The sequence below is a fragment of the Paroedura picta genome, chromosome 10 (genome assembly GCF_049243985.1).
Source record: "Paroedura picta isolate Pp20150507F chromosome 10, Ppicta_v3.0, whole genome shotgun sequence".
Classification (NCBI taxonomy): Eukaryota; Metazoa; Chordata; class Lepidosauria; order Squamata; family Gekkonidae; genus Paroedura; species Paroedura picta.
The window spans coordinates 70,195,342-70,222,788 of NC_135378.1; the positions used below are offsets into that span (position 1 = coordinate 70,195,342).

Here is a 27,447-nt window from a genome sequence, read left to right on the forward strand (position 1 = left end):
ACACTTGACTCATTCCACTGTGAGCATGAAAGTCAATAAAACTGGACACAACCTTCCCATTACTCACCTTGGGATCTCATTCCCTTGGCTTGTGTGAAGAAGAGGAGTTGCTTTTTTACACCCTGCTTTTCACTACCGGAAGGAGTCCTAAAGTGATTTACAAACACATTTCTCTTCCTCTCCCCCACAACAGACACCCTGTGAGGCAGGTGGGGCTGAGAGAACGCTTAAGAGAATTTCTGTGAGAACAGCTGTAAGAGAACCGGCCCAGGGTCACCCTGCTGGCTGCATGTGGAGGAGGAGAGGGGAATCAAACCTGGTTCTCCAGGTCAGACTCCATCACTCTTAAACTCTACGCCACACTGGCTCCAGACAGATAACAAAGTGCTCCACTCCACAAACACTGGAATCAGCCAGTTAAAAGAATCCGATGTATTAATGATTGCTTGAATCCAGTGACTATTTCTTTTTCAGGAGGCGGGGTGGGATGCCTGTCCCATTTCCTGTCTCCCACTGCAGTCTCACACAACATCCAGAGCTTCCCCCCATGTGCCCCTTAAACCCCATGCCCAGCATTCCATGGGTCTCAGTAGGCCACAGCAGAGAAGGCAAACAAGGAAATTCCCTTCCACGGGGTCTGCTCCACCCTTGGTCCTCACTGGATGCTGGCCAATGGTTTTTGTCGTTTGTTTTCTTGCAGGCTGCAATTGGCTCCGTTGCCTTGGACACGGCACGAACTCATCAAGACGCAACATTAGAGCAATATGGGATGGATGTTCTGACAGTGGCTTTCTTAGCGATTCTGATCACAGCACCAATTGGAGCTTTGATGATTGGCCTCGCAGGGCCCAGGCTCCTCCACAAGGCCGACGGTGGCAGGGACGATGATGGGTGTGACCGAACAGAAGAGATTGACATCTCTGGAGGGGTATAGGGCAGGGACAGCGACTGGCCCAAAGATCACCCAGTTGGTATTCCTGATTGTCTAGGAATCATAGTGGCCTGTAGAAACCTGGACAGAAAATGAGCTCTGCTGGATCAGACCAGTGGTCCATCTAGTCCAGCATCTTGTTTCAGAGTGTGGCCCACCATTTGCTCTGGAGGACCAGCCAAATGGGCACAGAGGCCAAGATCGTCCCCTGATGTTACCTCCTGGCCCTGGGATTCAGAAGGCCTGTGGAATGTAGTTTAAAGGTAAAGGTATCCCTGTGCAAGCACCGGGTCATGTCTGACCCTTGGGGTGACGTCCTCTACGGGGTGACAGACTCAATACGGGGTGGTTTGCCAGTGCCTTCCCCAGTCATTACCGTTTACCCCCCAGCAGCAAGCAGGGTACTCATTTTACCGACCTCGGAAGGATGGAAGGCTGAGTCAACCTTGAGCCGGCTGCTGGGATTGAACTCCCAGCCTCATGGGCAGAGCTTTCAGACTGCATGTCTGCTGCCTTACCACTCTGCACCACAAGAGCTCTCTGGAATATAGTTTAGACCTTGCTAAAGCCTGTGCACAAGAAACCTGTTGGAAAGTAAGATGATATTCACAAGCAGCATTAATGGTCTGGACCTAGCCTTTGCGGGTACCATGTTTTTATTACCCAATTTGAAGAACTGGGTGCCAGCAAGATGGAAGAAAGCATTCAAGATGTTTGTAGAGGGATAAGTACAAACTAATAAAAGTCCTGGGACAGGGGAGGAAAACAACAAAACAACCACCACAGGACCCAAAACTCGGACTTAATAAGCAAGAGGGGAAATAGCGCTGTGTGTGACTTTTTTCCAATGGATAATAAAAGCCCTACATTGACCATTGCAGACAGAGTATGTCCAAAAACAACCTTGCGCTTGGCAGTCTAATGTTCTCTTTCCGAACCACAGCTTGAAAGCAGAGAAGAAAAAGGATATAGAAGCAAGCAGTGTTGTGGTGGCTGCATGGGAATGCCATGCATGAAGCTGACCAAACCCCTCAGAGTTTGTTTCCTGGTTGTCCTGATGCTATCAAGAGTCTTGTTCTTGGCTGATTCCTCTCCATTTCACCCTACGTATTATAAAAACACAAGCAGGAGGCAAGGAGTATCAGAGCTGGCTCTGTCCCTGTGAGCCTGGTGGTAGCTTTACATCATGGATCTCTGACTTCAGAGGCCTAATTTGTAGAGCTGGTTTTAGGACATTTTGTTAATACAGGGGAGTTTGCCAGCCACAGAATAAAGATATTGCAGGCAGGACAATTAAACTCCCAAGACGCATATTGCAAAAAGGAAACTTAAATTTATCCAGGCCGATTCAGTTCACATTCAGCTATGCTCAAAAGGAGAGAGAAGCATGATCTAAATAGTATCCCCAAGAAAAGTGGCCAGACAATCCGGTGTCATGTATGTGGAAGTATGAGGGCATAGTTTCTACAGGAGAGACTTGTAGAGATGTCTGATTCCATAAGGATCCATTCAGAGAATGAGGCAGAATGTAGAAAGGGCCCTACTGGATCAGGACAATAACTAGCCAATCCAGTCCAACATCCTCTCTTGCAGTGGCCCACCAGTTCCCCTAGACAGCCAACAAGAGGGCAGAGGTTGAGGCCTTCCCCTGATTTTGCCTGATTCAGAGGATCGGTGTCCCTGAATATGGAGGCTCCCTTCAGTTACTATGGCAAGGAGCCACTGGTAAATTTATCCTCCATGAACCTATTTAATTCCCTTTTAGAGCTGTTTATTCCTGTGGTCATCCACCGGCAGCAAAATCCACATTTTTATCATGTACTTGGTGGGGGACTTGCATGTTTAGCTGCTTCTTCCCAGAAGGCCAGGATCTTTTACAAGAAGAGTTGGGTTTTATGTCCCCCTTTTCACTACCCTAAGTAATCTCAAAGCAGCTTACAATCTCCTTCCCTTCTGCTTCCCACCACAGACACCCTGTGAGGTAGGTGGGGCTGAGACATATCTGACAGGACCGCTTCATCAGAGCAACATTTATCGGCTGTGACTAGACCAAGGTCACTCAGCTAGCTGCTTGTGGAGGAGCGGGGAATCAAACCCAGCTTGCCAGATTAGAAGCCGCCACTCTTAACCACTACCCCAATCTGGCTCTCAGAAACTGCATTCCTACTCAGCATTTCACAGAGGGGATTTGCAGGTAAATGTCTTAAAAGTCCCCCACCTTTAAAAAAACAAAACAACATCCTTTCCAATGAGAAGCCTGTTTTCTGTCATCTTAATCAGTCCTAATGAAAATGTATTCCATGGCCTTTGCTTTTGGATTTTGATCTGGGCCATCATAGCGACTTGCAACCTCTCTTCACTCGTTGACTGTGCATAATGTGAGAACTATGACAGAACAGGAGCTAAGCAGACTCTATCTCACCACTCTGCTCAATGTATTTTTTGGCCGTCAAGTCACAACCAGCTTAGGGCAACCCCATAGGGCTTCCAAGGCAAGTGGCATTCAGAGATGATTTGCCATTGCCTGCCTCTCCATAGTGACCTTGGTGGACCATAGTGACCATAGTCCCATCCAAGTACTAACCAGAGCTGATCCATCTTAGCTTCCAAAATCTTGCTAGCCCAGCTATCCAGGTCAAGGTAACAGCAGCAAACAGCTGTGCCTTTCTCAGGTGCCAAGACACAAATAACTCTGAAGATCTAAAGAGCCCCTGCACTTATCTGTTCATCCAGCAGTGAACAAAATCTCTTCCATCCATCCTAGATGGCCCAAAGTCTACCTAGAACATCCAGCTGCTAGATTGAGTGACTCAACATCATCGGGGGGAGGGCACTATGTCTCTCTAAGACCATTTATGCACTGGAGGTTTCATGCCGGGCTGCATGCTGGAGTTTTAGTCGTGGCAGGTTGCCCCACCTCTTCCTGCACCCACATGGGGGAGCATTTGGCCTGGTGCACCTCATCTGCCCCCAATTTGTGCTCCTGCACAGGAGCTGGGACAGTGAAGTTCCCAGTGCATAAACGGTCTACGTGTGTATAAAGTGTTATCTCCTCGAATGGCCCAAACTGGATAGCCCAGACAAGCCCAATCCTGTCCTATCTCGGAAGCTAAACAAGGTTGGCTAATTCTTGGAAGGGTGACCTTCAAGGAATAGCAGGGTTGAGATGTGGGGCAGGCAAATACGAACCACCTCCAAATGTCTCTTACCGGCTGCCAGACAATCTTAGCATCTCCTGGCTACATTACACACACGCCATATGACTGATAAATAAATAATCCCCTTGAATGAGATGCCTGTCTTTGTTCTTAACCCGGGAGCTGCCTTCTGACCCCTCTTCTCTCGCAGTGCCTTTTGTTCTTCTTATGCAAACCAGCAGTTGATCAAGCATGCCTGATAACATCACATGAAACAGATCCCTTGAGAGGCTGGGAGCCACAGAAAGAGAAGTGAATTGGGAAAAATACGTTGGCGCTGGTTGATTGCATTTGCTCTGCTCTTTTCGTTGGCTTTCTTGACTCGGAACAGCCTGCTCTGTGATTCTTTTTGTCATGCTCGTCTCCCTTGGCATACGTGAATCAGTCATGGGAAACTGCAGCCCGGGATTTTTCTGGTGGAAGAGTCTCCCTGCAAACATCAGAATATCTTGCTGGGGGAGGAGGGCAAGCGAGAGAAGCTGATTGCTTTCTAACCGTCCTAGCTTGCATCATTTCATAAAACAACAGCCAGAAGGATTATCCTAGTTAGTTACTGAGCGCTGTTACCACTCTCACTGATGCTCTTTCTGCACAAAACTAATTTACCGGGCAATCAGTGCCTTTCTTTCTTCTTTATTGCTTCTGGGTTTTGCAGCATCTTCCAAGCAGTCAAAGGAATTAGTCACGCCAGGTAGAATCATAGAATCATAGAGTTGGAAGGAACCTCCTGGGTCATCTAGTCCAGCCCCCTGCAATATGCAGGACACTCACAACCCTATCGCTCATCCACTGCAACCTGCCACCCCCTTGAACCTTCACAGATTCAGCCTCTCCGTCAGAGGGCTATCTAGCCTCTGTTTAAGAATTTCCAAAGATGGAGAACCCACCACCACCTCCCGAGGAAGCCTGTTCCACTGAGAAACCGCTCTGACTGTCAGGAACTTCTTCCGGATGTTTAGACGGAATTTCTTTTGAATTAATTTCATCCCATTCGTTCTGGTCCGTCCCTCTGGGGCAAGGGAGAACAACTCTGCTCCATCCTCTGTAGGGCAGGTAACATATTCATCATTGCTGCCATGATATAGTTAGATACCACTACCCCATTTTCATCAGACCTTATTTTTTTTTTATTTTAATTTATTTTCAATTTGTATACTGCCGCTCTTCCAATGGACTCACGGCGGTTCACAAGAATAAAACATTAAAATACAATAAAAACCCTGTAAAAAAAACCCAATTTACAGCAAAGGCAGCAATCTTCTACTTAACCAATCCTATCCCAGCTTGTTCAGCCAGAGGCCAAGTCTTCTTCTAGTGAGAGTGGGAGCAGGTCTAATAGACCTGGGGGGTTATCCTTGGCTGGAATACCGGGACTCTGCCCTGGCCCCAACAGTACGCCTGGCGGAAGAGCTCTGTCTTGCAGGTCCTGCAGAAAGCTGATAACTCCAGCAGGGCCCTCAGCTCTCCCAGGAGCTCATTCCACCAGGCTGGGGCCAGGACTGAAAAGGCCCTGGCCGGTTCGAAGTTAAGCCACGTTGGCCCATGTTGGGAAGTCCAGGGTTGCTATGCCGAGATAGGCGATGGCCAGCCATCTCTCCTCCTTGCCTTGAAAGCCCCAAAAGGGGTCGCCCTGAGTCAACTGTGAGTTGCAGGCACTTTCTACCCCCAACGCTATGAGCATCTATTGGGTGTTTTTGCAGCACTATTACCGATGACTTAATGCACTCTGACCTATGTGCTACCCACAACTGTTCTGGGTACACTGAGCACCTTCTGTTGTGTTAATGTACCACCCAGTGTGTTTTCAATGCGCCTCCACACAAAGCAGTGCACTGCTACTTTTTGAAAATATTTCATATTCAGCAGTGGATGGTGTATCCCCCCCCCTCTTCTGCAGTGGAACACATTCCTGAATGTGGCACTATCAGAGCTGTGCACAGGATTTTAAAGGGGCCCCCTCCCCTTTAATTAAGTGTCACAAAGGTTCTGGAAAGTAAACACCCCCCTGTGTTTACTTTCCAGAACCTTTGTGACACTTAATTAGCTCTTTCTCACTTTTTTTTTTTTCTAATAGGTTTTCATTGATTCAATGTTTTATTTCTTGCATTTAACCAAAAGCCCTTGGGCATGGCCTTGAGCATTTTCAAGATTCACTACTAGACTATGACAGGGTTAAATGCTATGGGGTTAAATGCTATTGAATGACTGTGAGCCAAGATGATCTAGTCCAGGGGTAGTGAAACTGCGGCCCTGCAGATGTCCATGGACTACAATTCTCATGGGAATTGTAGTCCATGGACATCTGCAGGGCCGCAGTTTCACAACCCCTGAGATTCTAGTCGTTAATGCATTTGCTCTTGGGCTAGAAAGACCTGAGTTCAAATCACCACGACGTGCAATTCCCCTGCCGGCTTTGGGCTAGTCGCCTTCTCTCGGCCCGACCTACCTCCAGGGTGGTTGGGACGGTGAAATGGGAAGGCTCCGCGTGAAACAGACCCCTTAAGCGGCCGCGGGATGGGAACGGCGCGCCTCTCCCTCCCCGCAGGGCCAAGCTCGCCGGCCGCTGGCGCTCCGTCTCCCAGGGGATGGCTGCAGGAAAAGCGGGGCGCATTTGCTCTCCGCCGCCGCCGCCGCCCTCTCCGGCGTTCTTCCCCGAAGGGAGGACGGTTATTCACAACGGCGCGGGCAGGAGCCAGAAGCCGGAGCGCCTAGGGCGTGTGTGGACGCTGCAAACCGGGGCCGGTTAGGCGGAGGGACGCCTCTCCACGCGGGCCGGAAAGGGCTGGATCAGCCGCTGCCTCGCCTCCTCGGCCGCCTTGCCTTCGCTCCGCTTGCCGCCCTCGCCTGGCGCTCGGCCGCATCTCCCGGCGCCCCTTGGCCGGGTAGGGCGCCTGCCTTCTCAAGGCATTGGGAAACTGAAGGGCTGGCAGAGCTCCCTCCGCCTCGTGTGTGTTTGGAAGGCTTGCCTTTGAAAGCGAACTGTTGTCCACTAGCAGATGTAGAGCCGTATCTGTACACTAGTAAGATTTAGAGACAGATGATTTCCCCGATTTGCCCATTTCTCTACTTTCTGTGCTGTATTAGATAAGGTGACCAGATTGTCCCACTTTGGGAGGGACATCTGGGGATATCTGGCTAATAGTACTTATGTTGAAATTATATATATATCACAATACTATTTTTGCATTCTATGAAACTTTTTGTTGCTCCATACAGACCAATTTTTTAATCAAGAACCCCCTCCCCCTGGTCAATGGTGTCCTGCTTTACCAATGTTGAAATCTGGTCACCTTAGTATTAGAGCTACATACTTTGACCGCGCAGGGGTAGTCAAACTGTGGCCCTCCAGATGTCCATGGACTACAATTCCCATGAGCCCCTGCCAGCAAACGCTGGCAGGGGCTTATGGGGATTGTAGTCCATGGACATCTGGAGGGCCACAGTTTGACTACCCTGGTATGAAACTGTCATATGGAGTCAGGATATTGATCCATCCTGCTCAGTACTGTCTCCTCTGATTGATAGTGGCTCTCCCGTAGCAAAGGGTCTTTCCCAAGTCTGCCAAAGATTGTTAGCTTAGAGATGCCAGGAAGTGAAATCAGGGCATTCTGAGGGCAAAGCAGGTGTTTGTCCACTGAGCTAGAGCCCTTTCCCAAAGATTTGAACAACTAACCCAAACCACCCGCTCCTCAACAGAGAACAGAGGTTTATTATTATTATTATTATTATTATTATTATTATTATTATTATTATTATTATTATTAAATTTATAGCCTGCTAATCCTCTAACTGGGGAAGGCACTGGCAAACCACCCCGTATTGAGTCTGCCAAGAAAACGCTAGAGGGCGTCACCCCAAGGGTCAGGCATGACTCGGTGCTTGCACAGGGGATACCTTTACCTTTAATCCTCTAACGCTCATGGCGGGTGGCAGCATATAAAATCATAAAACCCCTAATACATAAAATCTCCTATAAAACACATATACCCTACCCACCCCAATCATCCCCCCCCCCCCGATAGCGGCAGCACTCCCAGGGGAGAAGTTCGGGGGCACTGCAGATATGGCCCTAACAAAAAACAAAGAAACAGGGGGCCCGATCTTTAAAAGGGGGCACCGGCCTCAACCATAGGCCTGGTGGAAGAGCTCCGTTTTGCAGGCCCTGCGGAAAGCTGGTAAATCCCACAGGGCCTGCAGCTCCTCCGGGAGCTGATTCCATCATGTAGGGGCTAGGACCGAGAAGGCCCTGGCTCTGGTCGAGGCCCGATGGGCCTCCCGGGGGCCAGGAATCACCAACAAATTTGTCTCCACAGAGCGTAAGTCCCTGCAGGGGGCATAAAGCGGTCCCTCAAGCATGTGGGTCCCAGACCATGGAGGGCCTTATCTTTCATTAACATCAAGGGAAAAGGATTCTGGCTCTGCAGGGCAACTATGCTAACATTGTGCAATTCTAGGACATCTCTTTGATGCTCTTGCCTAGGTTTGACAAAGGTCTTTAAAAAGAAGCAAAGCCAGAAATATAGAGAGTATCATCAGAGTGAGAATTATCTCCTGCAAGAAAGCCTGCTTACAACTAGACCCCAGTGTCATAAGGACATGAGAAAAGCCATGTTGGATCAGAGTCGTGGTCCATCTTATCCTGCTTCATTCTCCTGGCCCTGGAGGCACAGAGGCTGAGGTCTTCCCCTGATGTTGGCTCCTAGAACTGTATTCAGAGGTTCACTGCCTCAGAACACGAGGGCTCCCTTTACTCGCAAAAACTAGTAGCCACTTAATTGGCCTATCAACCATGAACCTGTCCATGCTTGTAGCTATCACTACATTATCCAGCAGCAAATTTCACATTTCTGTGTAATAAAAAGTGAACTTTCTCTTAGAAAAGAACCTTTATTAATTCTAAGAAATCCACACCCGGTTGGGGAAAACATCTGAATCCTATAAGGCAGCGGTCCCCAAACCTTTTATCACCGGGGACTGGTCAATGCTTGACAATTTTACTGAGGCCCGGGGGGGGGGGGATAGTCTTTTGCCGAGGTACATTGCCGTTGCTGCCTGAGCCCCTGCTCCACTTGCTTTCCTGCCGGCATCCTTGACTTCCCCCCACCCGCTGGGGGGTGCTGCCAGCAGCAGCTGTGCAGTGCCACGCCAAGGGGGAGCCCCAGCCAGGTTGGCCGCTGGAGAGCACCAAAGGTGAGCCAGCGGCAGAGTGGCAGGGCAGCCCCCGATGCAGCAGCCGAGGAGGAGGACGAGGAGGAGTCGCGGCCCGGTACCCACTGATCCACGGACCGGTCCCAAGAGTGGGGGTTGGGGACCACTGCTATAAAGCATCTGAAAGGCCAGCTTGTCAACTAGAAAACACCTATTTTTAAATCTTAGGTTGGGAAGTTTGCCAAAGAAAGTGGTGGCAGAAAAGAGAGGAGTCAGAATTATCTACAAAAAAATGAAAAATAAAGTGATCCCCTTGCATCTGGAGACGCAGGTATTTATTGCTGAGTCCCTAACAACAAAATCATCCATACAGATATCGTAAGTCAGATAAATTGCAAAACTAGTGAGCAATGCCATGAAGAGTATAATATATGCAAGAAACAAAGCAGCTGAAACTGGCTACATTTCACAGGCATTCAGCAACCTTATTCCCTATTATAAAAATGGCTAATTCCATTTGGTCCAGGAGGATGTACTTCCGCGTATGCTGAGGGCTCTGGTGTTTTTAGAAAAGCCTACACATGATCCCTGCGGCACGTCTCTCTTTGTTTTGATGCAGAGGTCCAGCATTGCAGACATCATAGCAGTCTACGGCAGTTTAAAAGGAGAAGATTCAGAAAATGTCGGGCTGTGTGAAGACCCTGCGTCTAAGCGGAAGATAACTCGGAAACTGAGACACATCTGTGGTTGTCCTCCCCAAGGCAATATAGGAAGCATAGTCACAAATGGTATGTAAGAAGGGAGGAACCCCAAGGCAAGAATCCGGAAAATTTTCCATTTATTTTATAGATTCAGGCTTTCTCATGGGCCGGGTCATATTTGAGAACAGCCGCCATTTTAGAATATAGACAAATCCTTTCGTTTATAAATCTGCTTATTCTTAGCTGTGAAATGTCTGCCCAGTTCCCACCCTCCCCCACCCCAAAAAATAATAGGGATATAGTTGGGAAGGGCTGAAACATTTTGTTCCAGTGTCCCCCTGGCTCACAGCTGTAATTCCTCAGATTTGTGTTTACTTGGCAGCTGTGGTAGTGTTCATTGGAAAGGGTGTCCATGTCATTTGTCTCCCCACTGCTGAGTGGAGAGATGTTTTGCCTGTGGAGATGCTAGATGCTGCAGTTTAGGGTCAAACTAGAAAAGATAGTAGGAGCCCTGTAACCACATGAGGGCCTGATTCAGATGAGGATTGTGGAGGGAAAAGGGTTTCTCTCTCTCTCTCTCTCTCTCTCTCTCTCTCTCTCACACACACACACACACACACACACACACACACACACACACACACACCCTTTCCTGTGACGACAACCAGCATCTGAATTCCTGCATCGTGCAGGGGGTTGGACTACATGACCCTGAAGGGCTTCCCAACTCTATGTTTCTTTGATTCCTTGGCTCTGCTACTTCATTGCTGGAGAAAGGGGAAGATGGTGGCTCCATGAGGAAGTCTCACGTTAGAAAATGGCATGACAAAGGAGGGGGGAGATTAATCCCCTTTTCTACAGAGTTTTTATATAAATAGAGCCTCCACCAGCTACTGTGTTACAAATTAAAACATGGAAAGTCCAACCACAGATTTCACAATGACCGTTTATGCACTGGGAACTTCACTGCTCCAGCTCCCGTGCAGGAGCACAAATTGGGGGCAGATTAGGTGCACCAGGCCAAATGCTCCCCTGTGTGGGTGCAGGAAGAGGTGGGGCAACCTGCCACAACTAAAACTCCAGCCTGCAGCCCAGCATGAAACCTCCAGTGCGTAAATGGTCAATATCTCACCTAGCTTGACTTTCAGTGCTAACACACACCACACACACACACCAAGTAATTAAATAGAAATAACATAGGGAGGATATAGAAACATGTCAACAATATGTCTGAAATGTGCTTATTTAGATATTTTTTCCTAATTATTTAGATAATTGTTGCCGATTTTTCTCTCCAGTGAAGACTCCTCTTCCATTTTAACTTTGCAACAATCCTGTGCAGTAGGTTACCTTGAGAGTGTGTGGCTCAGGTGATCTACCAAGCTTCCGCAGGAAAGTCAGGATTCAAACCTTGGTCTCCCAGATCCTAATCTAAGACTCTAACTCAGCCTTTCTCAACTTTTTTTACTGTTGATAAACCCTTGAAACATTCTTCATGCTTCGAGAAACCCCAGAAGTGGCACAATTGTGTAGAATACGGTTGGGATGCATAGTTGTGTACACGCCCACCCAGGCCCCTCCCTTACCCACCCCCTCCAGGCCCATCATTGGCCATTGAGGGGGGTTTGACATGACCATATTACAGGAGAAATGTTTACCGAATTTTAAAAAATATATAAAAATTAATTAACTCCACCCTTTCAGCAAACCTTTGTAGGGCTGTCAAGAACCCCCAGGGTTTCATGAAACCCTGGATGAAAAAGTCTGTTCTAACCACTACACCATGCTGGCTGAAAGCAGCCAATGAGAGAGTTCGGCAGGTTTCTCTAGAAGTCTTTTCCACGGTAGCAGGGGATTATTAGAGAAAAAAGGTCATTTATTACACAACAAGGGGAATACTCTGCATGCAGACATTACAAACTGCATGAACAAGAACAAAGTTTGAGTCCATTGGTGCCTTTAAGACCAAGAAAGGTTTATTCATGGTACACTGGAAGTGTTTGCTCCTAATTCATGTGATGTCTTCAGAGATATCAGATAGTTGCAACTTCCCCCTGGCCTAAGAGTCTATATACCCCTTTCTCTTCCCTTAGCATTTGCGATTGACCTGTCATAGTTAAGCTTCATCACCCATTTACTTTTGAGGGGTATTCTTATAAGGAAGAACTAGCTGGAATTAGTTGACGAAGAGGAAGCACCATCATAGTCCTTCTTCATCATCATTAACTAGATCACTTGACTGTCCCTATTTAGATTTAAGCACAGCAGCTGCCCTGGCCTGCAGTCTGGAGCCCACAACTTGCTCGCGCATCAGCAGATAACTAAAAACGACCAGCAATCTCCTGGCTGGTGCAAATTGCACCAAGATAGCCATGCCGTTTGCTGAAATCCATAAAGTAAAGAAACAAGGCATCAGAAACTTTTTTTCAGTCCCTCTGAAGGCATGTTTATTGCTTTCAGCACTCTGAGTAACAGGTCACCCTTCTCTCCTAATATTTTCCTGACATTTGTTGTTATATATGAAAATGCAAAAACAATATTAGGATAAGACTTACGATTTTTGTGTGTTTCTGTTCTTCCAGTAGCGGCAGCAGCCCTGATCTGGGCTGTGATCTGGTCTATTACACAACAAGAGAGTCTTCCTGGCGGGAACCTGTTTGGGTTTTTGTTCCTTTTCTTTTCTGCTGTACTTGGTGGTAAAATCGTGGGGCAAATTAAATTACCTGGCATGCCTCCACTCCCACGTCTTTTGGGTGAGTGATTTTCCAGTGCTGGGGCATCCTTTCACTCATATATCTGCTTGATTGGCTGAAAGAACAATGGGCTCATCTCAGACCAGATAGGCTGGGATCCCATGTGGAGCTTCTGTGTGTGAAGGGGGGCATTTGTCACCTTTTCCCCTCAACTGTGGGGGCATTTTGGGGCTGGCATGGGATAGGCAAGACAGGAAAGTTTGCATTTTCACAGTTGAAATCCTTCTGACAGCAGGAATTTGGGGTAACCAAAATTTTGTGTACCAGAAGAGTTTTCCATTGTGGGTCACTCAATGGTCATTTTTTTTGCAAACTACAGGTTGTTTCAAATAGGGTCCTAAGACTTTCTTTGCCCCGCTCCTTGCATTTTGGAGGGAGACGGGATGTGCATGCGTGCCCTGAGTTGAGCTGCTATAAACATATGTGTTAGCTAGGGAAACAATTCTTGTACCCTCACAGTTTGCACATAATTTCCTTTTGCCTTTACCTGAGAGAGTTATTTATTATTCTGCATTTAAAAGGGAAATGCAGACAAGAATAAAAAAATATATCCATGTGTGAGCAAAACAGTGTAGGTGGGAAATGAATTTTTTTTTAAAGGCTTTCTGCCATTTGAAGACAATTCTTCAACTGGTGTCACAGCAAGCAGCAGGCGGATGGAATTCCAAAGGGCCAAGGCAGCTATTCAGAAGGCCTGGGCACATGTCCCACATAGATGGACTTCAGCCATTGCGGGTTTGAACAGCAGCATTTCCTTGGCTGACTTCAGAGCACAGGCAGGAAGGTACTGGTGGAAGTGGTCCTTCAACCCAAGCTCTGAAGAGTTTAGAAGGCTATTCCCGACACTTGGTCTCAAGCCTGGTAACAAAGGATTGTGTAAGGTGAAAGGTGGCAAGCACCATTAGAATGGGGAAGAGGCTTCATAACTCCATTGTGATACTAGGAGGTGAGAGAGGATCAAGCCCATGAGACTGTGGACTGGGAAATGTGGTGGCCCTGGTGTCCAGGAATCTAAACACCAATCCTTCTAATGAGTCACTTCCCTGATACACCCAGTTGCCTTTTCATTATTTCTTCCCCTTTCTCTGTTAAGCTTTTAGAGCAGGTTGGGGGTTTCTTGTGTATTTTATTTTATTTCATTTCATTTCATTTCATTTCATTTTATTTACACTGAACTTAACACATCACAGCTGCCACCCAGATGTTGCATTGCTCTGTGATTTCAACAACCAACAAGATGCCTTTTGCCGTTTCTTTTAGGAATGCTGTTTGCTGGGTTTCTCATCAAAAACATCCCATATACCAGTGACTTAGCCAAGATCAATGTAAAATGGTCAGCAACCTTGAGGAATACGGCTCTCTCCATTATCTTAGCCCTTGCTGGGCTTGGCCTTGACCCGCAGGTGCAGTATCAGCAGGCTCTTGATTAACCCATACAAGACCGTGTGGCAAGGAAGAAAGTAGGGTTCAAATCACTGCAGTGGCTGAAGCCCCATTCATCAATGACGAATGCATCCTGATGGGTTACAGATGCATCTCCCCACACAAGGCAAATAATGCCCCACATGGCTGTCCAGAAAACGGCAGGGTGGAGGCTGAAGCCCATTTTCCCCCCACACCCCAGTCCCAATTCAAATGGGGATCCTGCTCACTTGAAAATAAGATCTTTCACTGCCTCAATAAAAGGGAAACCCGGATACTGCTACGTAGTACAGTTTGACCGTCTAAGAGTAAACTATCTGGCTCCTACGTGGGTGATGAAAGCTGTACAATGGGGATACCCACAGGCAAGGCGGGAATTTCTACCTACTCAGGAAATGTCTCAGGAAAATATGACTCTATAACTTCATCAAAATACTTGCGGGACCCAAAAACACAGCCTGATGAGGGCTTAACATTCTCTAGAAGTGATGGAATATTGAGAGTTCTTGAGTGTCAGTTTAAGGAGAGGAGGAAGAGGGCAAGCCACTCAAGTCTCCCTCAAGAGAGAGATTTTAGGGGTGGGGTGGGGTTTATTTACAATCCCCACCACCCCCCAGCCTGTGATACTTTGTGGGCCCTGAGCTTGTACTACTGATTTCTCAATGTGTTTCTCTTTCAGGCTCTGAACAAGTTAAAGGTTGTCTGTTTGCGACTGACCTTTGGGCCCTGTGTTGTTGAAGCCTGTACGGCAGCTGTCGTGTCTCATTTTCTCATGCACTTACCATGGCCATGGGGATTTATGTTAGGGTAAGAGGAGACACTCCTTCCTGCTGACAAGGCCTCCGTTTCTTCTAGCAGTGCTTACATTCCCAGGCTTAAAATCCAGCACTTTGAACTTACAGAGGCCCCCTGTACAGATATTTTGGGCCAGGTGTTCATAATAATGGGGAGGGAAGGCAGCATGCTAACGCCCGCTCTTTTCAGATCTCAGGAGCTGAGCAGAGTCACTACTTGCATGGAAGGCCGCACAGAGGCAGGCAATGGCAAACCACCTCTGCTTCTCGGTTGCCTTGAAAGCCCCCTGGTTGAGGCACCGCAAGTCCATTGCAACTTAACTTATGTACATATTCATGGAACCATGGAATCATAGAGTTGGAAGGTACCTCAGGGTCCTCTAGTCTAGCGGTCCCCAACCTTTCTCAGGTCAGGGACTGCCTCCGGAGTGAGGGAAGAGCCGACGGCCCGGGTGCTGCGAAAACGCACACGTGCAATTGCCGCACATGCGTGTTTTCGCCACCAGGTGGCGCTAACGTGCACACGCAACAATTGCAAGCGTGCGTTTTCGCCACTAGGGGGCGCTAACGCACATGCGTGGCAACAGCGCGCATGCGTGTTTGTGTCACTGCCATGCCGGCGGCTGCGCCTGCCTCTTCCTTTCCTTCTTGCTGCCGGCGGGGGAAGGCAGGCGTGGCTGGCGGCGGCCCGGTACCGTGGCCTTTGCGGCCTGCCACCGGGCCGCAGACTGATGACCCCTGCTCTAGTCCAACCCCCTGCATAATGCAGGAAATTCACAACTACCTGCCTTCCACAGTGACCCCAATTCTATGCCCAGATCATGTCACTCCCCCAAAAAAACTCCCTGCCCAATCTGGCCTGGAGGAAATTTGTCTTCCAACACCAACGTGGCAATCAGCATTTTCCTGGGCATGCAAGAAAGGGCCACAAGAGCCATGAACACAATCCCTTCTGCAGTGATTTGTGGGGAGAGGAAAGGGAAGATGAATGTTAGCCGCTTTGAGACTCCTTCGGGTGGAGAAAAGCGGCACATAAGAACCAACTCTTCTCCTTCCTCTTCTTCTTACAATACGCTTAAGTTCACAGAATCAGCCTCTCTGTCAAATGGCTGTCCAGCCTCTGCTTAAGAACTTCCAAAGAAGAAGAACCCACCACCTCCCGAGGAAGCTTGTTCCACTGAGGAACCACTCTAACTGCCAGGAAGTTCTGGAGGTTTAGCCAAACATTCTTTTGAATTAATTTTAACCCATTGGTTCTGGTCCAACCATCTGGGGCAACAGAAAACAGCTCTGCTCCATCCTCTGTTCATAACAATGAAGCCTCCGGAAGCCCCGCCTTGCCTGCACACACACAACCAGAATATTTTTCTGTACCCTTCATCCAAGTCAGGGCTCAGGATGGTCTGTAGAAGGGGGCCGGGTAAATGGCAATGCAAGGAAGACACAGCCTCCCCGTTCATTTTTACTAGTTACTAGTTACTAATGAAGACAATGGGGAAAGAGAGGGGGAAACAGACATTTCAATGTTCACAAACGAATCCCTTCTCTTCTTAACGCACCGTGTGCTGTTAGATTTGTTCTAGGTGCCGTGTCTCCTGCCATTGTCGTCCTTTCGATGCTGAGGTTGCAAGCACAAGGATATGGGGTCGAAAAGGGGATCCCAACCTTGCTAATAGCAGCTAGCAGTTTTGATGATGTCGTGGCTATCACAGGCTTCAACGTCTTCTTAGGCATGGCCTTCTCCAAAGGTAGCATAGCTATTCTACTGACCATTTCATGTGTCCCCCTTACATCCCCAGACGTTAAACATCATCATGTCCGGCGTTTGGAGAGATCAGGGATAAAGAAAAGAGGGTGGCCTCAGGAAGGCCACATTATAATGTAACATAGTTCCCTCTGTAAGGAATATATGCTGTCCAACAGCCGAAACAGGCACAAAATAACCATTTTTCCAGTGCTGGTGCAAACATGTAATATGCCCCACCTCTCCAATTCTCACCCAGACATACAATTTCATGAGTAATTTCTATTTTATTTCTGAAAAGGCACAAACAGAAGGCTCATGGCTCAGTGGCTGAGCGTCTGCTTTGCATGCTACAAGGCCCTGGGTTCAACCCCTAGCTTTTCCAGTGCAAGGATCAAGAAGTGAGTGATGTGAAACCCAGGAAAGCTGCTGCTATTCAGAGTAGGCAATAATGACCTCTAAAGACATGCAATTTTACTCAATATAAGGCAGATTCGTGCATTTGTATGACTGTGCTATGGTGATGGACATTCAGCCCCACCTGAATCCTGAACCCTGAACCCTGGCAAGTGTACCATTTCCTACGACGCCCCTCCTCCCAGGCAAACTTACATGTATAATTCCTCAGCCTCCCCAGCAGCACTGTTATGGGCATGATCCTTATGTGAGCAGCTCCCCAGGGAGGAAAACAGATCATGAGCTTAAATGATATCATGGCAGGGCAGAAACACATATGTTTGCACAAAAGCCTCGCAATTCCCAGCTTTAGAAGCAGAATGTAAAATGTCACAGAATCTCACCCAGTACATTTTCCCAATTCTGGGCTGGACACTTGAAGCACCATGTTGCTGAGGGAGAACCACTGTGCCCCCTGTGGGGCATCTGTTCTCTGTGATGCGCTGCAGTGTAGAGGTTCATGGGAGTTGGTCCTGTCTGGGCACGGGGACTGAATTTCATGCTGCTTTGGTTTCTCTTCCTATGGTTTGCTTTTTCCATGTTGCTAACCAGTAGTTAGAGAGCCTCTTGTGGTGCAGACATGCAGTCTGAAAGTTCTGCCCATGAGGTTGGGAGTTCGATCCCAGCAGCTGGCTCAAGGTTGACTCAGCCTTCCATCCTTCTGAGGTCGGTAAAATGAGTACCCAGCTTGCTGGGGGGTAAACGGTAATGACTGGGGAAGGCACTGGCAAACCACCCCGTATTGAGTCTGCCATGAAAACGCTAGAGGGCGTCACCCCAAGGGTCAGACATGACTCGGTGCTTGCACAGGGGATACCTTTACCTTTAACCAGTAGTTGCCCATTTCCTGCGGCAGCCTGCCTAAGTTTGTGGAACTCTAGCAAAGAGATTGTTCGAATGTCCGTTTCAGCCCTCTCCTGTTCTCTTGAAACAGGCGCCACCTTCCTCAATCTCCTCCATGGTGTGCTACAAGTTGTCATTGGCATAGTCTCTGGGAGCATTCTGGGACTTTTCATTTGGTATTTTCCAAGCAAAGATCAGGTAAATAATAATAATTTTAAAAAAGCTGTTCCAAATTATTAATAGAAGATCTTTTGAAGTAGTGGGAAACTTCTGAAAATGGAAACTGCAGGCTTTCATCTAGAGCAGGGGTAGTCAACCTGTGGTCCTCAAGATGTTCATGGACTACAATTCCCAGGAGCCTCCTGCCAGCAAATGCTGGCAGGGGGCTCCTGGGAATTGTAGTCCATGGATATCTGGAGGGCCGCAGTTTGACTACCCCTGCTCTAGAGAGGATAGCAGATTTTCAGTACTGTTTCCATGCAAGACAAAGGCTGTTTTAAATGCAGAAGGGGAAATATTTCCAGCTTGGTAAGCCTGTCAGCCTGACCCAACCCAGGCGGGCTGAATCTTATCAGATTCTTGGAAGCTAAGCAGAGTTGGCCTTGGTTGGTCCTTGGATGGAAGACCAAGGAAGGAAGCCCCGGTTGCTGCATAGAGGCCGGCACCGGTAAACGACCTCTCATTGTCTCTTGCCTTGAAGGCCCTTTGGGGTTACCAAAAGTCAGCTGAGACTTGATGGAACTTTCCACCAACCATGTCAGGAAATGAGGTCTTTTTGTTACTGCCTGTAACATAATACCGGTTTTATGAAAATTCCATTTACACTGTAGCAGCCATGGGAAGGCTAAATTTGGGTTGTCATGTAGTTTCAGTTCCTCTTCGTGAAGAACACCAACCTACCTGACAGGGCTGTTATTATCTGTCGGAAAGTATGTTAAGGGTTGCCTATTGAAAACGCTAAATCAATACTATTGGTATTATTGTGGGTGTTTCTATCTGTAAACCGCTCCCGTGGGAGCGGTAAAAATAAAAGAGTAAGGGGTAAGTGGGTGGAGATTGGGGCGGGGCGAGTCTGGGATAAAAACTTGAAGGAGCTGAGAGCCCAGCTTCTTTGGCTACCCTGAAGGCAAGAAACTGTGTGGGAGGGGGCAGGGGAGAGGCTTCAGGGCGGCCAAAGGAGCCGGGCGACAGCCCAGCATAGCTGTATACATGCCTACCTGGGGCCCCTCACCTTCCCAATCCCTCCAGGCCCATCACTGGCCATTTTGATCTATAACCGTATGGAAAGGTGGTATAAAAATCTATCCATCTATCCATCCATCCATCCATCCATCCATCCATCCATCCATCCATCCATCCATCCATCCATCCATCCATCCATCCATCCATCTTTAACGCCCACTGATTCCAGAAACCCTTCCAGTGTTGAGAAAGCCTGATCTAAACCCATTGATTTCAGTGGTGTTAAGGTCTTAGCAGGCTGAATAGGCCAGACTAGCCTGTCAAAGCCTGGAAGCTAAGCAGGGTTGGCCATGGTGAGTACTTGAAGGGGAGACCGCCAAGAAAGACACGTGCTGCTATGCAGAGAAGGCAAAGGCAAACCACTTCTGCTCATCTCCTGCCATGAAAAATAACAATAATAACCCTTTCTGTTTTCTCCCCTGAATCCAGACATTCCTTGTTTGGAAGAGAGCATTTTTTGTGATGGGCCTATCTGTACTAGCTATTTTGAGCAGCAAATACTTTGGCTTCCCTGGAGCTGGAGGACTCTGCACCATTGTCTTGTCATTTATGGGTGGTTTGGCATGGTCACAGGAGAAGGTAAGTGTCCGCTGAGCAGCTGTAAGTCACCTTGATTCCAACATGCGTGACTCTTCTGGGTGCCAGTGGTGTTGCTTTATTATAAATGCTGGATTTTCTTGGCTCAGGTATAGACAGTTGCCCTGTACTAAAGCAGCAGAGCCATGTAAGGAAACAGACTTCGGCACGCACAGACAATTCAGATATGCTTCTGCCCCATGATATTCATTCAGTGAACTGGCCGGATGCATCTCATGGTGTGGCTGAAAATGCACATCCCTCCTTGAGGTCAACATTTACTGCATGTAACATGTGAATGTTTAGTCAAGGCTATGGTCTTCCCAGTTGCAATGTATGGCTGTGAAAGTTTGACCATAAGGAAGGCCGAGCGTCAAAGAATTGAGGCTTTTGAACTCTGGTGCTGGAGAAGACTCTTGCGAGTCGCTTGGACTGCAAGGCGAACAAACTGGTCAGTCCTAGAGGAGATCAGCCCGGACTGCTCTTTAGAAGGCCAGATCCTGAAGATGAAACTTAAATACTTTGGCCACCTCATGAGAAGGAAGGACTCCCTGGAGAAGAACCTAATGCTGGGAGTGATTGAGGGCAAAAGAAGAAGGGGACGACAGAGAATGAGGTGGCTGGATGGAGTCACTGAAGCAGTAGGTGCAAACTTAAATGGACTCCGGGGAATGGTAGAGGACAGGAAGGCCTGGAGGATCATTGTCCATGGGGTCGCAATGGGTCGGACACGACTTTGCACCTAACAACAACAACAACATGTGAATAGCATCAGTGAGGGCTAGTGAGAGCCGGTGAATTCAGGCATCCAGTTGAGCCAGTAAATGAATATATCTTGGAGTAACATCTTGACATTTAAAAAAAATAATTTCAGTTGTAGTTTCAGCTCAATTCTCATGCCTTGTACTGATGTGGACTTTTCTGAGCAATATGCCTGGTATGGTGGTAGAAATACCAGCTGTGTTATAATGGTCTCTTTTGGCCTTGACATCTCTGAAAATTTATTCAAGGCATGAGCTTTCAGGTGAATACATCTATGTTGGTCTTAAAGGTGCCATTGGCTACCCACTGGAATCTATCCCTGAAAATGTGATGTCTGTGATGAAATGCCCCCCACCTTTGCTATTTCAAAAGGACTCACCTTTTCCTCCTCTGTGCTGTGGAGAGAAGGTGGGGGGGTAATCCCTTGCTCACCTCCCTTTCAAATGCTAATTGGCCAGGCCAGGAAACAGGCAGGAAGAGGTTCTTCTTCCTAGGAGAGGGGCTTCCTGTGGGTGGCAGTGTGTGTTACCCAGAGGGAGTCCCTTTTGCCACCCTCCTGGAGTTAACGAAACCAATAGGCAAAAGGTTGTGTCTTCTTGAGATTTATTAAATCCTAAATAATTTTGCAACCAGAACAGGGTCTCAGGTATTCAATCTCACTTTCTATTGCTTCTTCGGTGGTTGCAATTGTAGTCTTAATATAATATATAACATCACCAGTATTACAGGTACAGGATATCACATAGGCAATAGCTCTTCAGTAAAGGGGTCACTTCTTCAATTGTGCACAACTGAATACCTGGGACCCCGTTCTGGTTCCAAAGTTTTGCTTTCGATGTATTTCTATAAGAAACCAACGGTGTTTCTTCATTTGGAACCACCTGGAGTTGGCAACCAGCCAGAATGGGCAAGGTGGAAGAGGGTCTGCAAAGTAAATGTGAGCCAGTTCCATCACAGTGCCCATTAATCAGTAGAACAAATTTCTAGGATTAGTGCAAGCAACCAAATATATTGACTGGACTAACTCAGCTTTCTGTTGTTCTGGTTTTCAAGCCAGCCATGGCTGGACTAACTAAAGTTTGACATCTTGAAACTTTGTGTTTACATTTGCCCCTTCCTTCTAGCACAAAGACCAACATTACTTTGGACAAGACCCAAGCAATTCTTGTAACAGAGCTCATTTTTTTGTCCTACAGAAAGAGGTAGAAGAAATCCTTGCCGCTGCCTGGGAGATTTTCCAGCCTTTTCTTTTTTCCCTAATCGGAGCTGAAATATCCATTGTTTCCATTGGAGCTGAAACAATTGGTACGCCTGCCTGGAAGATCAGTAGCACTGAGTGAACTGGTGGCTAGCTTACTTTAGAAGGGTGCAAGTAAAGACCTTTCTTCTCCAAAACCAAATGATTGGGGCCTTGGAGTTGGACATTCAAGCCCACATTCCCCCTGCTTTTTGGTCAGGCAGGCTGGTTCTAGTATTATATTGTTAGGAGGAAGGGGATACTTGTGGGGCACAGGTGGAATGAATGAGATGTTGGATAGGAGAGAAGGCTGAACACCTCACAAAGTCACCTGCAGGTCTCTCTGGCACCACATTCATCTGACTTATATGGGGCCAGACTACATTTAAAGACACAATGTGCTTCTATCACAAGCAGAACGAGACGTGCATTTCACCCCAGATGCTTTAGGCCGCTTCATTGGCTAATATGGACACATACACACAACCAACACACATGCCTATTGTTCTTGCTTTAAACAAAACTGGGATAAAGATGCAAATTGACATATAAATGAATCAGATTCCGTGGCCAAATGGCTGGCACTGGTCAGGGGGTGGGGGTGGGGTGGGGTCTGTTTTGCAGAGTGAGGCACAAACACAGTAAAACGGTTTCAAGATGTGCTTGATTTGTCGAATATCTCACAGTCTCTCCTGAGCCGGGACATAGTTCTCTGCCGCAGGCATTTGCTCAGATCAAGATTGGGGGCCACAGTTATATACAGGTAAATTAGTGCATTTCTCTGCTGCAGGGCTTTGTTTGGCTACAATGGGTGCTTCACTACTAGCCCGGATGACTGCTGCTTTCACGTTGATGTCTTGTGCTGGCTTTAATTTCAAGGAGAAACTGTTTATTACGTTGGCATGGATACCCAAAGCAACCGTCCAGGTAAAGTAGCCCTTAATAGCAAATCTGTGTTTTCTTCCAACGAGGAGCTAACCAGTTCAGAGGAGTACCCTTAATTCTCACTTCTCCTTCTGAAAAACATGATTCACTATGTATTAAATTTGGCAGAGAGAGATCCCCCTAATCCATCTGTAGGCAAAGGTCATTCACTGACACCACTAGGATAGTCTGTGACCCAAACCAGGACTGAAACCGGATTGAAAAGGATCAAAGAGGTATGGGGAAGGACTGCGTTTCAGTGGAAGAGCCTGTGCTTTGCATGCAGAAAGTCCCAAGCTCAATGCCAAGCAAATCTGTTTAAAAGGACCAGGCAGTAGGTGCTGTGAAAGACCTTCACCTAAGATGCTGGAAAGCTGCTACCAGTCTGAGTAGAAAATACTGACCTTGATGGATCAAGGGTCTGATTTGGTGGAAGGCAGCTTTGTGCGTACCGTTTTTCCATCCAGGAATTAATGGAGTTGCTCTGCTACTAAGAATTTTCCTGAGAGTGATTTAAGAATGAGTGGATAATTAGCCAAGATTAGCCATGCCTCTTTGCAACAGTCTCTTTCAAAGGTGGGCAAATATCTGCCTTGTTCAGAAGCTTTGGTACAACGCCTTTCCAATGGAAACAGTGATTCAGCCCGGCAGTTCTTTTAATACCCCTTGGCAATATTTCAGAAGCCGAGGGGGGTGGGGTCTACTCTTCAGATGATAGCCTTTGCACTACCCAGGCCTCTGTCAATGTTGTGCAAGGATACCAAACTGGACTGATCCACAAAAAAATGACCAAAGAATTCTTCAGACATATCTTTGTTTTTGTGAAAGTGTTGTCAAGCTACAACTGACTTACGGTGACCCCAGCAAGGGGCTTTCAAGGCAAGTGAGAAGCAGGTTTGCCACCACCTTCCTCGGCAGAGTCTTCCTTGGTGGTTTCTCATCCCAGTACTGGCCCTGCTTCTCTTCTCAGCTCTGATGAGATTGCCTTCCCTCCCTCAGACAAGTCTACAAAATTGCAAATAAATAAAGATAAAAATTATTTTTAAAATGAGAGAATAATTTTGGATTTGCTTAATCCTTGGTTAAATGATGGGGAAAGCATTAACCGTCTCTAGAAAACATATCCCATCTTTAGGGAAAGAAAATTAGATTGCTGGTTAAAATGGACTTTCTAAGATTATATTTTTGTGTCCTTGTTAGTCAAGCATGATTCATGGGACATATTAAAAAGGGGGGCTGTGGCTCAGAGGTAGAGCATCTGCTTGGCGTGCAGTTTAGAAGTTTCCAGGTTTGATCTCTGGCATCTCCAGTTGAGAGGCCCAGGTAGAAGGTGAGGTGAAAGACCTTGGCCTGAGATGCTGGGGAGCTGCTGCAAGTCTGAGGAGACAATGCTGACCTTCATGGACCGATTCAGTATAAGACATTCGTAACAATCTATTGTTATGATTAGCCCAATAAATCATTCTATAAGGCTTCAGGCAGCTATGAAGTACTAACAGATGCCATTTATTCAAACTAAGCAAGAAATGAAGGTCCAACAAAACTGGCTTTGTCCATAATGGCCAAGAACTGGAGCTCTGGCCTTGGTCCTCCCATGATGCGTCTAAGTAGCTCACTCCTGTAAATTGTCTCTGATTCATGCTGAGCTCTTGGTCCACCACAAACTTAAGCCTACACTAAGGTACAATCTGAGTAACTTGGAGCTCTATACGTTTGAATGGCTACTTTGAAAGACTTCAGGGGCTAGTTAAAGCCAGTGCAGATCCTGCAGCATTGTTAGCAGGTGTCCTTGGTGATTTGCCTTGTCAAAAGTTGGACCTACTTATTCTGTACTAGCTGTAGCCTCTGAACACAGGGGTTGGATCCAGGGAAGGATTTATGAGAATTGAAGGGAGGTGATTTTGGTTGATGCCTCCCTCCAGCTGAAGACCTGCAGTTCTTCTCGAGGATCTTCTGTCACAGGAGCAGCATTTGGGGGGGGTATTTGGGGCACCAGCAGGAGGGGAGAAGTGAGGAACTTCTGTTCTGCTCATGGAAATCCTGTCCGTCAGGAGAAATCACCACGGGATCCAAGCTGTGGAGGCTTGTCTACTCCTGTGTTCAAGCTCTGCAGAGGAATGAACTGTTTGTCCTTGTACACGTCTATGTGGCAACAAGAGATTGTACTTCAAGGTCCTCTCCAACCACAATGTCATTAGAACAAAGCTGGAGTCCAATGGATGCATGCACACGAAAACTTATATCCAGAATGAAATTTTATTGGTCCTCAAGATGCCACTGGACTCCAACTTTGTTCTGCTGCTTCAGACCAACACATCAACCCATCTGAATTGGTGATCAAGAGTCTTTGAATTAATTTTTTTAAGAAAGTCTAAACATTTCTTTTTTTGCAGGCTGCCATTGGTTCCATCGCCTTGGATACAGCACGAGATCATAATGACCCAATACTAGAAGAATATGGTCTGAAAATCTTGACAGTGGCCTTCTTGGCAATCCTAATCACAGCTCCCACTGGAGCTTTGCTTATCGGCCTGGGAGGCCCCAAACTTCTCCGTAAGGCCGACATAAATGAGGAAGATGACAACGGACTTGAAGAAGAAAGGCGAGCGAAAACATCTAGTCCAGTATAGGGACAAGTTTGTGAATAGCCCAAAGATCACTCAGCTGTTATTCCAGGCTAAGGAAACAAAGGCGCCCGCAGAAGTCTAAATTCCTATTGGATGCATTGTAGGGGTGGCAAAAGCCAGAAACCCAGAGGCGTATCAAAAAATGTGATTACATTGCACCAGGATCCAGGTTTTTCTTCATCCTTGGCACTGGAGGTTTTGAAGGAAACCAGCCACGAGCAAACTGCAGATAATGACCATGCCTCTGACTGCTGGAATATATCTGTAGCCTCCTATAGAAGCACAAGTACCAGTTGGAGAAGAGGGAGAAATCCAGGTGGCTCCCATTGGGGGTGAAGAAAGCCTTGGCTCAGGACCAGTAATGGATGAATGAGGTGAGGGATTTGGGAATAGCAGGTCCAAGTCCCACTCTGTTAAATTCGTTTTCATCTAGCAAAGGCATTATTTGCTGCCTAAGGATGTGGAGAGTCTGCAGAACAAACCGGTACCCAGGAGACTGGCATTCCCTCCCCACGCTTCTTTCTAACAGCGTAGAAGCCCTTTCCTGTGACGATGGAATAAGCAGATGTGGATTTGACATGTGGCTCGGACAAAGCTTCTCATAATGTCTTTGCTAGTTCTGTATACCTCACTGTTCTGACGTTACACAAATTCACATGTGCAGACATATAATCCCTGTTTCCCTACACATTACCGAAACACAAGCAGGGGCAAGTAGCACCAGAGAAGTGGCCCTGTTCAGGCCTTTAATCATTTGAGGGGGATGCTGGGATACATTCAAACCTCGGACTGATCTAACTGAATTTAAAGGGAGCGGTTCTGTGCTGTCTAATGATGCTTTGTCTGGTACGCCATAAATGGGTGCTGCTGTAACACCAGGTCTGTGAAAAGCATGAAATCTTAATGGGCACGATCCGTTAAGAGTCAGGTAATCCCTGCGTTCTCATTGCCTGAGGCCAAAGGATGAGCAGCCCCTGCAGCAGAGGGATTCTGAAATTCTTTAGAGCAGGGGTAGTCAAACTGCGGCCCTCCAGATGTCCATGGACTACAATTCCCATGAGCGAACGCTGGCAGGGGCTCCTGGGAATTGTAGTCCATGGACATCTGGAGGGCCGCAGTTTGACTACCCCTGCTTTAGAGAGACATACAAGCAAGATGGGTTCACATCACATTGCTAACCAGTGATTTTAAGGAAGAGATTTGAAACTACAGGCATTAGAAAGGCCTTTATCCCTTGCTTCTTTCCCACAACACCAATGTCTGCTGTTATTGTAGTCATAGTGTATATGTACTAAGAGGCAATGGAATTAGGAAAAGGACACAGTCAGTGCTTCAAAAAAAAAAAAACTACTTTGAATTTCTTTTATGAAATATTTCACCAGAGGGAGCAAAAGAGTCAGACATGGATTGTTTTGCTCTTTTAGTCATAACAATTACATTTTCCCTGAACATTGAAACCCAATTTTCTCAGTTAAGGTTTAACATTGCGCTCTTTAGCAAACATTTTCAAATATCAGGGTCTTCAGTTCTCATACTATAGAACCAAGGTTTATTCACCACCCCAAGGCTGAACTCTAAGCCAAACCGAAAACACCAAATCATTCCAGCTCGAGATCCTTGACTTGGAATTACTTCCCAGTGGGAATTCCATGACAGCTGAAGTTCTATTCCTTTGCTCTACTTGCTGTTACCAAATGATTAAAGACAAAACCCTTTCCCCAGATCACCACAATAGTAGTGTAGTCAATTGTATTTTTCCCTTTGTAGCATTTGATACGGAAACTATAAAAATAAATGCGTATTTTTTAAATAAAAGACTCAAAATGTTACATTTTGTGTTTCCAAGTACTCCTTAAAGGACATTTAAGCGCCAAAGCATTCTATTGTCCAAAATTGCTTTTTGGAGGCAACACCATTTATTTTACACAGAACGGAATGGAGAAGGAGCAGAGCAGGGGGAGTAGAGAACAGGGTGTAAAGAGCAGGGGGAGTAGAAAGCAGGGGGGAATAGTGCTGCTTTTTAAATTAATTTCATTCACTTGATGTCTCGGGGCAGTATGCATAGAACATAGAAACAGGAAAATACATTA

General features: G+C 47.0%; 3 protein-coding genes across 8 annotated transcripts in view; 2 read left to right on the forward strand and 1 right to left on the reverse strand.

Moving 5' to 3' along the window:
- LOC143819285 (sodium/hydrogen exchanger 9B2-like) overlaps positions 1–1,800 on the forward strand; it is a 26,662-nt gene extending 24,862 nt beyond the window's left edge. For all 4 annotated transcript variants that reach the window (XM_077300744.1, XM_077300745.1, XM_077300746.1 and 1 more), the window contains one exon: positions 701–1,800. In XM_077300744.1, coding sequence (XP_077156859.1) covers positions 701–934 — 234 coding nt within the window. In that variant the 3' untranslated portion in view covers positions 935–1,800. The remainder of the gene's footprint in view (positions 1–700) is intronic.
- LOC143819289 (uncharacterized) overlaps positions 1–6,902 on the reverse strand; it is a 9,525-nt gene extending 2,623 nt beyond the window's left edge. For both annotated transcript variants that reach the window (XR_013224895.1, XM_077300755.1), the window contains exon 1: positions 6,575–6,902. Coding sequence is in view for 1 of the 2 variants with exons in the window: in XM_077300755.1 (XP_077156870.1) it covers positions 6,575–6,739 (165 nt within the window). In the remaining variant the exon portion in view is untranslated. The remainder of the gene's footprint in view (positions 1–6,574) is intronic.
- Positions 6,806–26,357, forward strand: LOC143819286 (sodium/hydrogen exchanger 9B2-like). Of its 2 annotated transcripts, none has more exons than XM_077300750.1 (12): positions 6,806–7,148; positions 9,505–9,607; positions 9,896–10,064; positions 12,560–12,730; positions 13,991–14,133; positions 14,832–14,959; positions 16,519–16,694; positions 18,081–18,187; positions 19,661–19,810; positions 21,766–21,874; positions 22,597–22,733; positions 25,124–26,357. In XM_077300750.1, exons 2-12 carry the CDS (start codon positions 9,569–9,571, stop codon positions 25,358–25,360), a joined length of 1,566 nt encoding a protein of 521 aa, XP_077156865.1. In that variant the 5' UTR covers positions 6,806–7,148; positions 9,505–9,568; the 3' UTR covers positions 25,361–26,357. The 2 variants fall into 2 exon arrangements, with proteins under 2 accessions (XP_077156865.1, XP_077156863.1); XM_077300748.1 differs by having other exon boundaries at positions 6,806–7,010.
- The last annotated feature ends 1,090 nt before the right edge of the window (positions 26,358–27,447 follow it).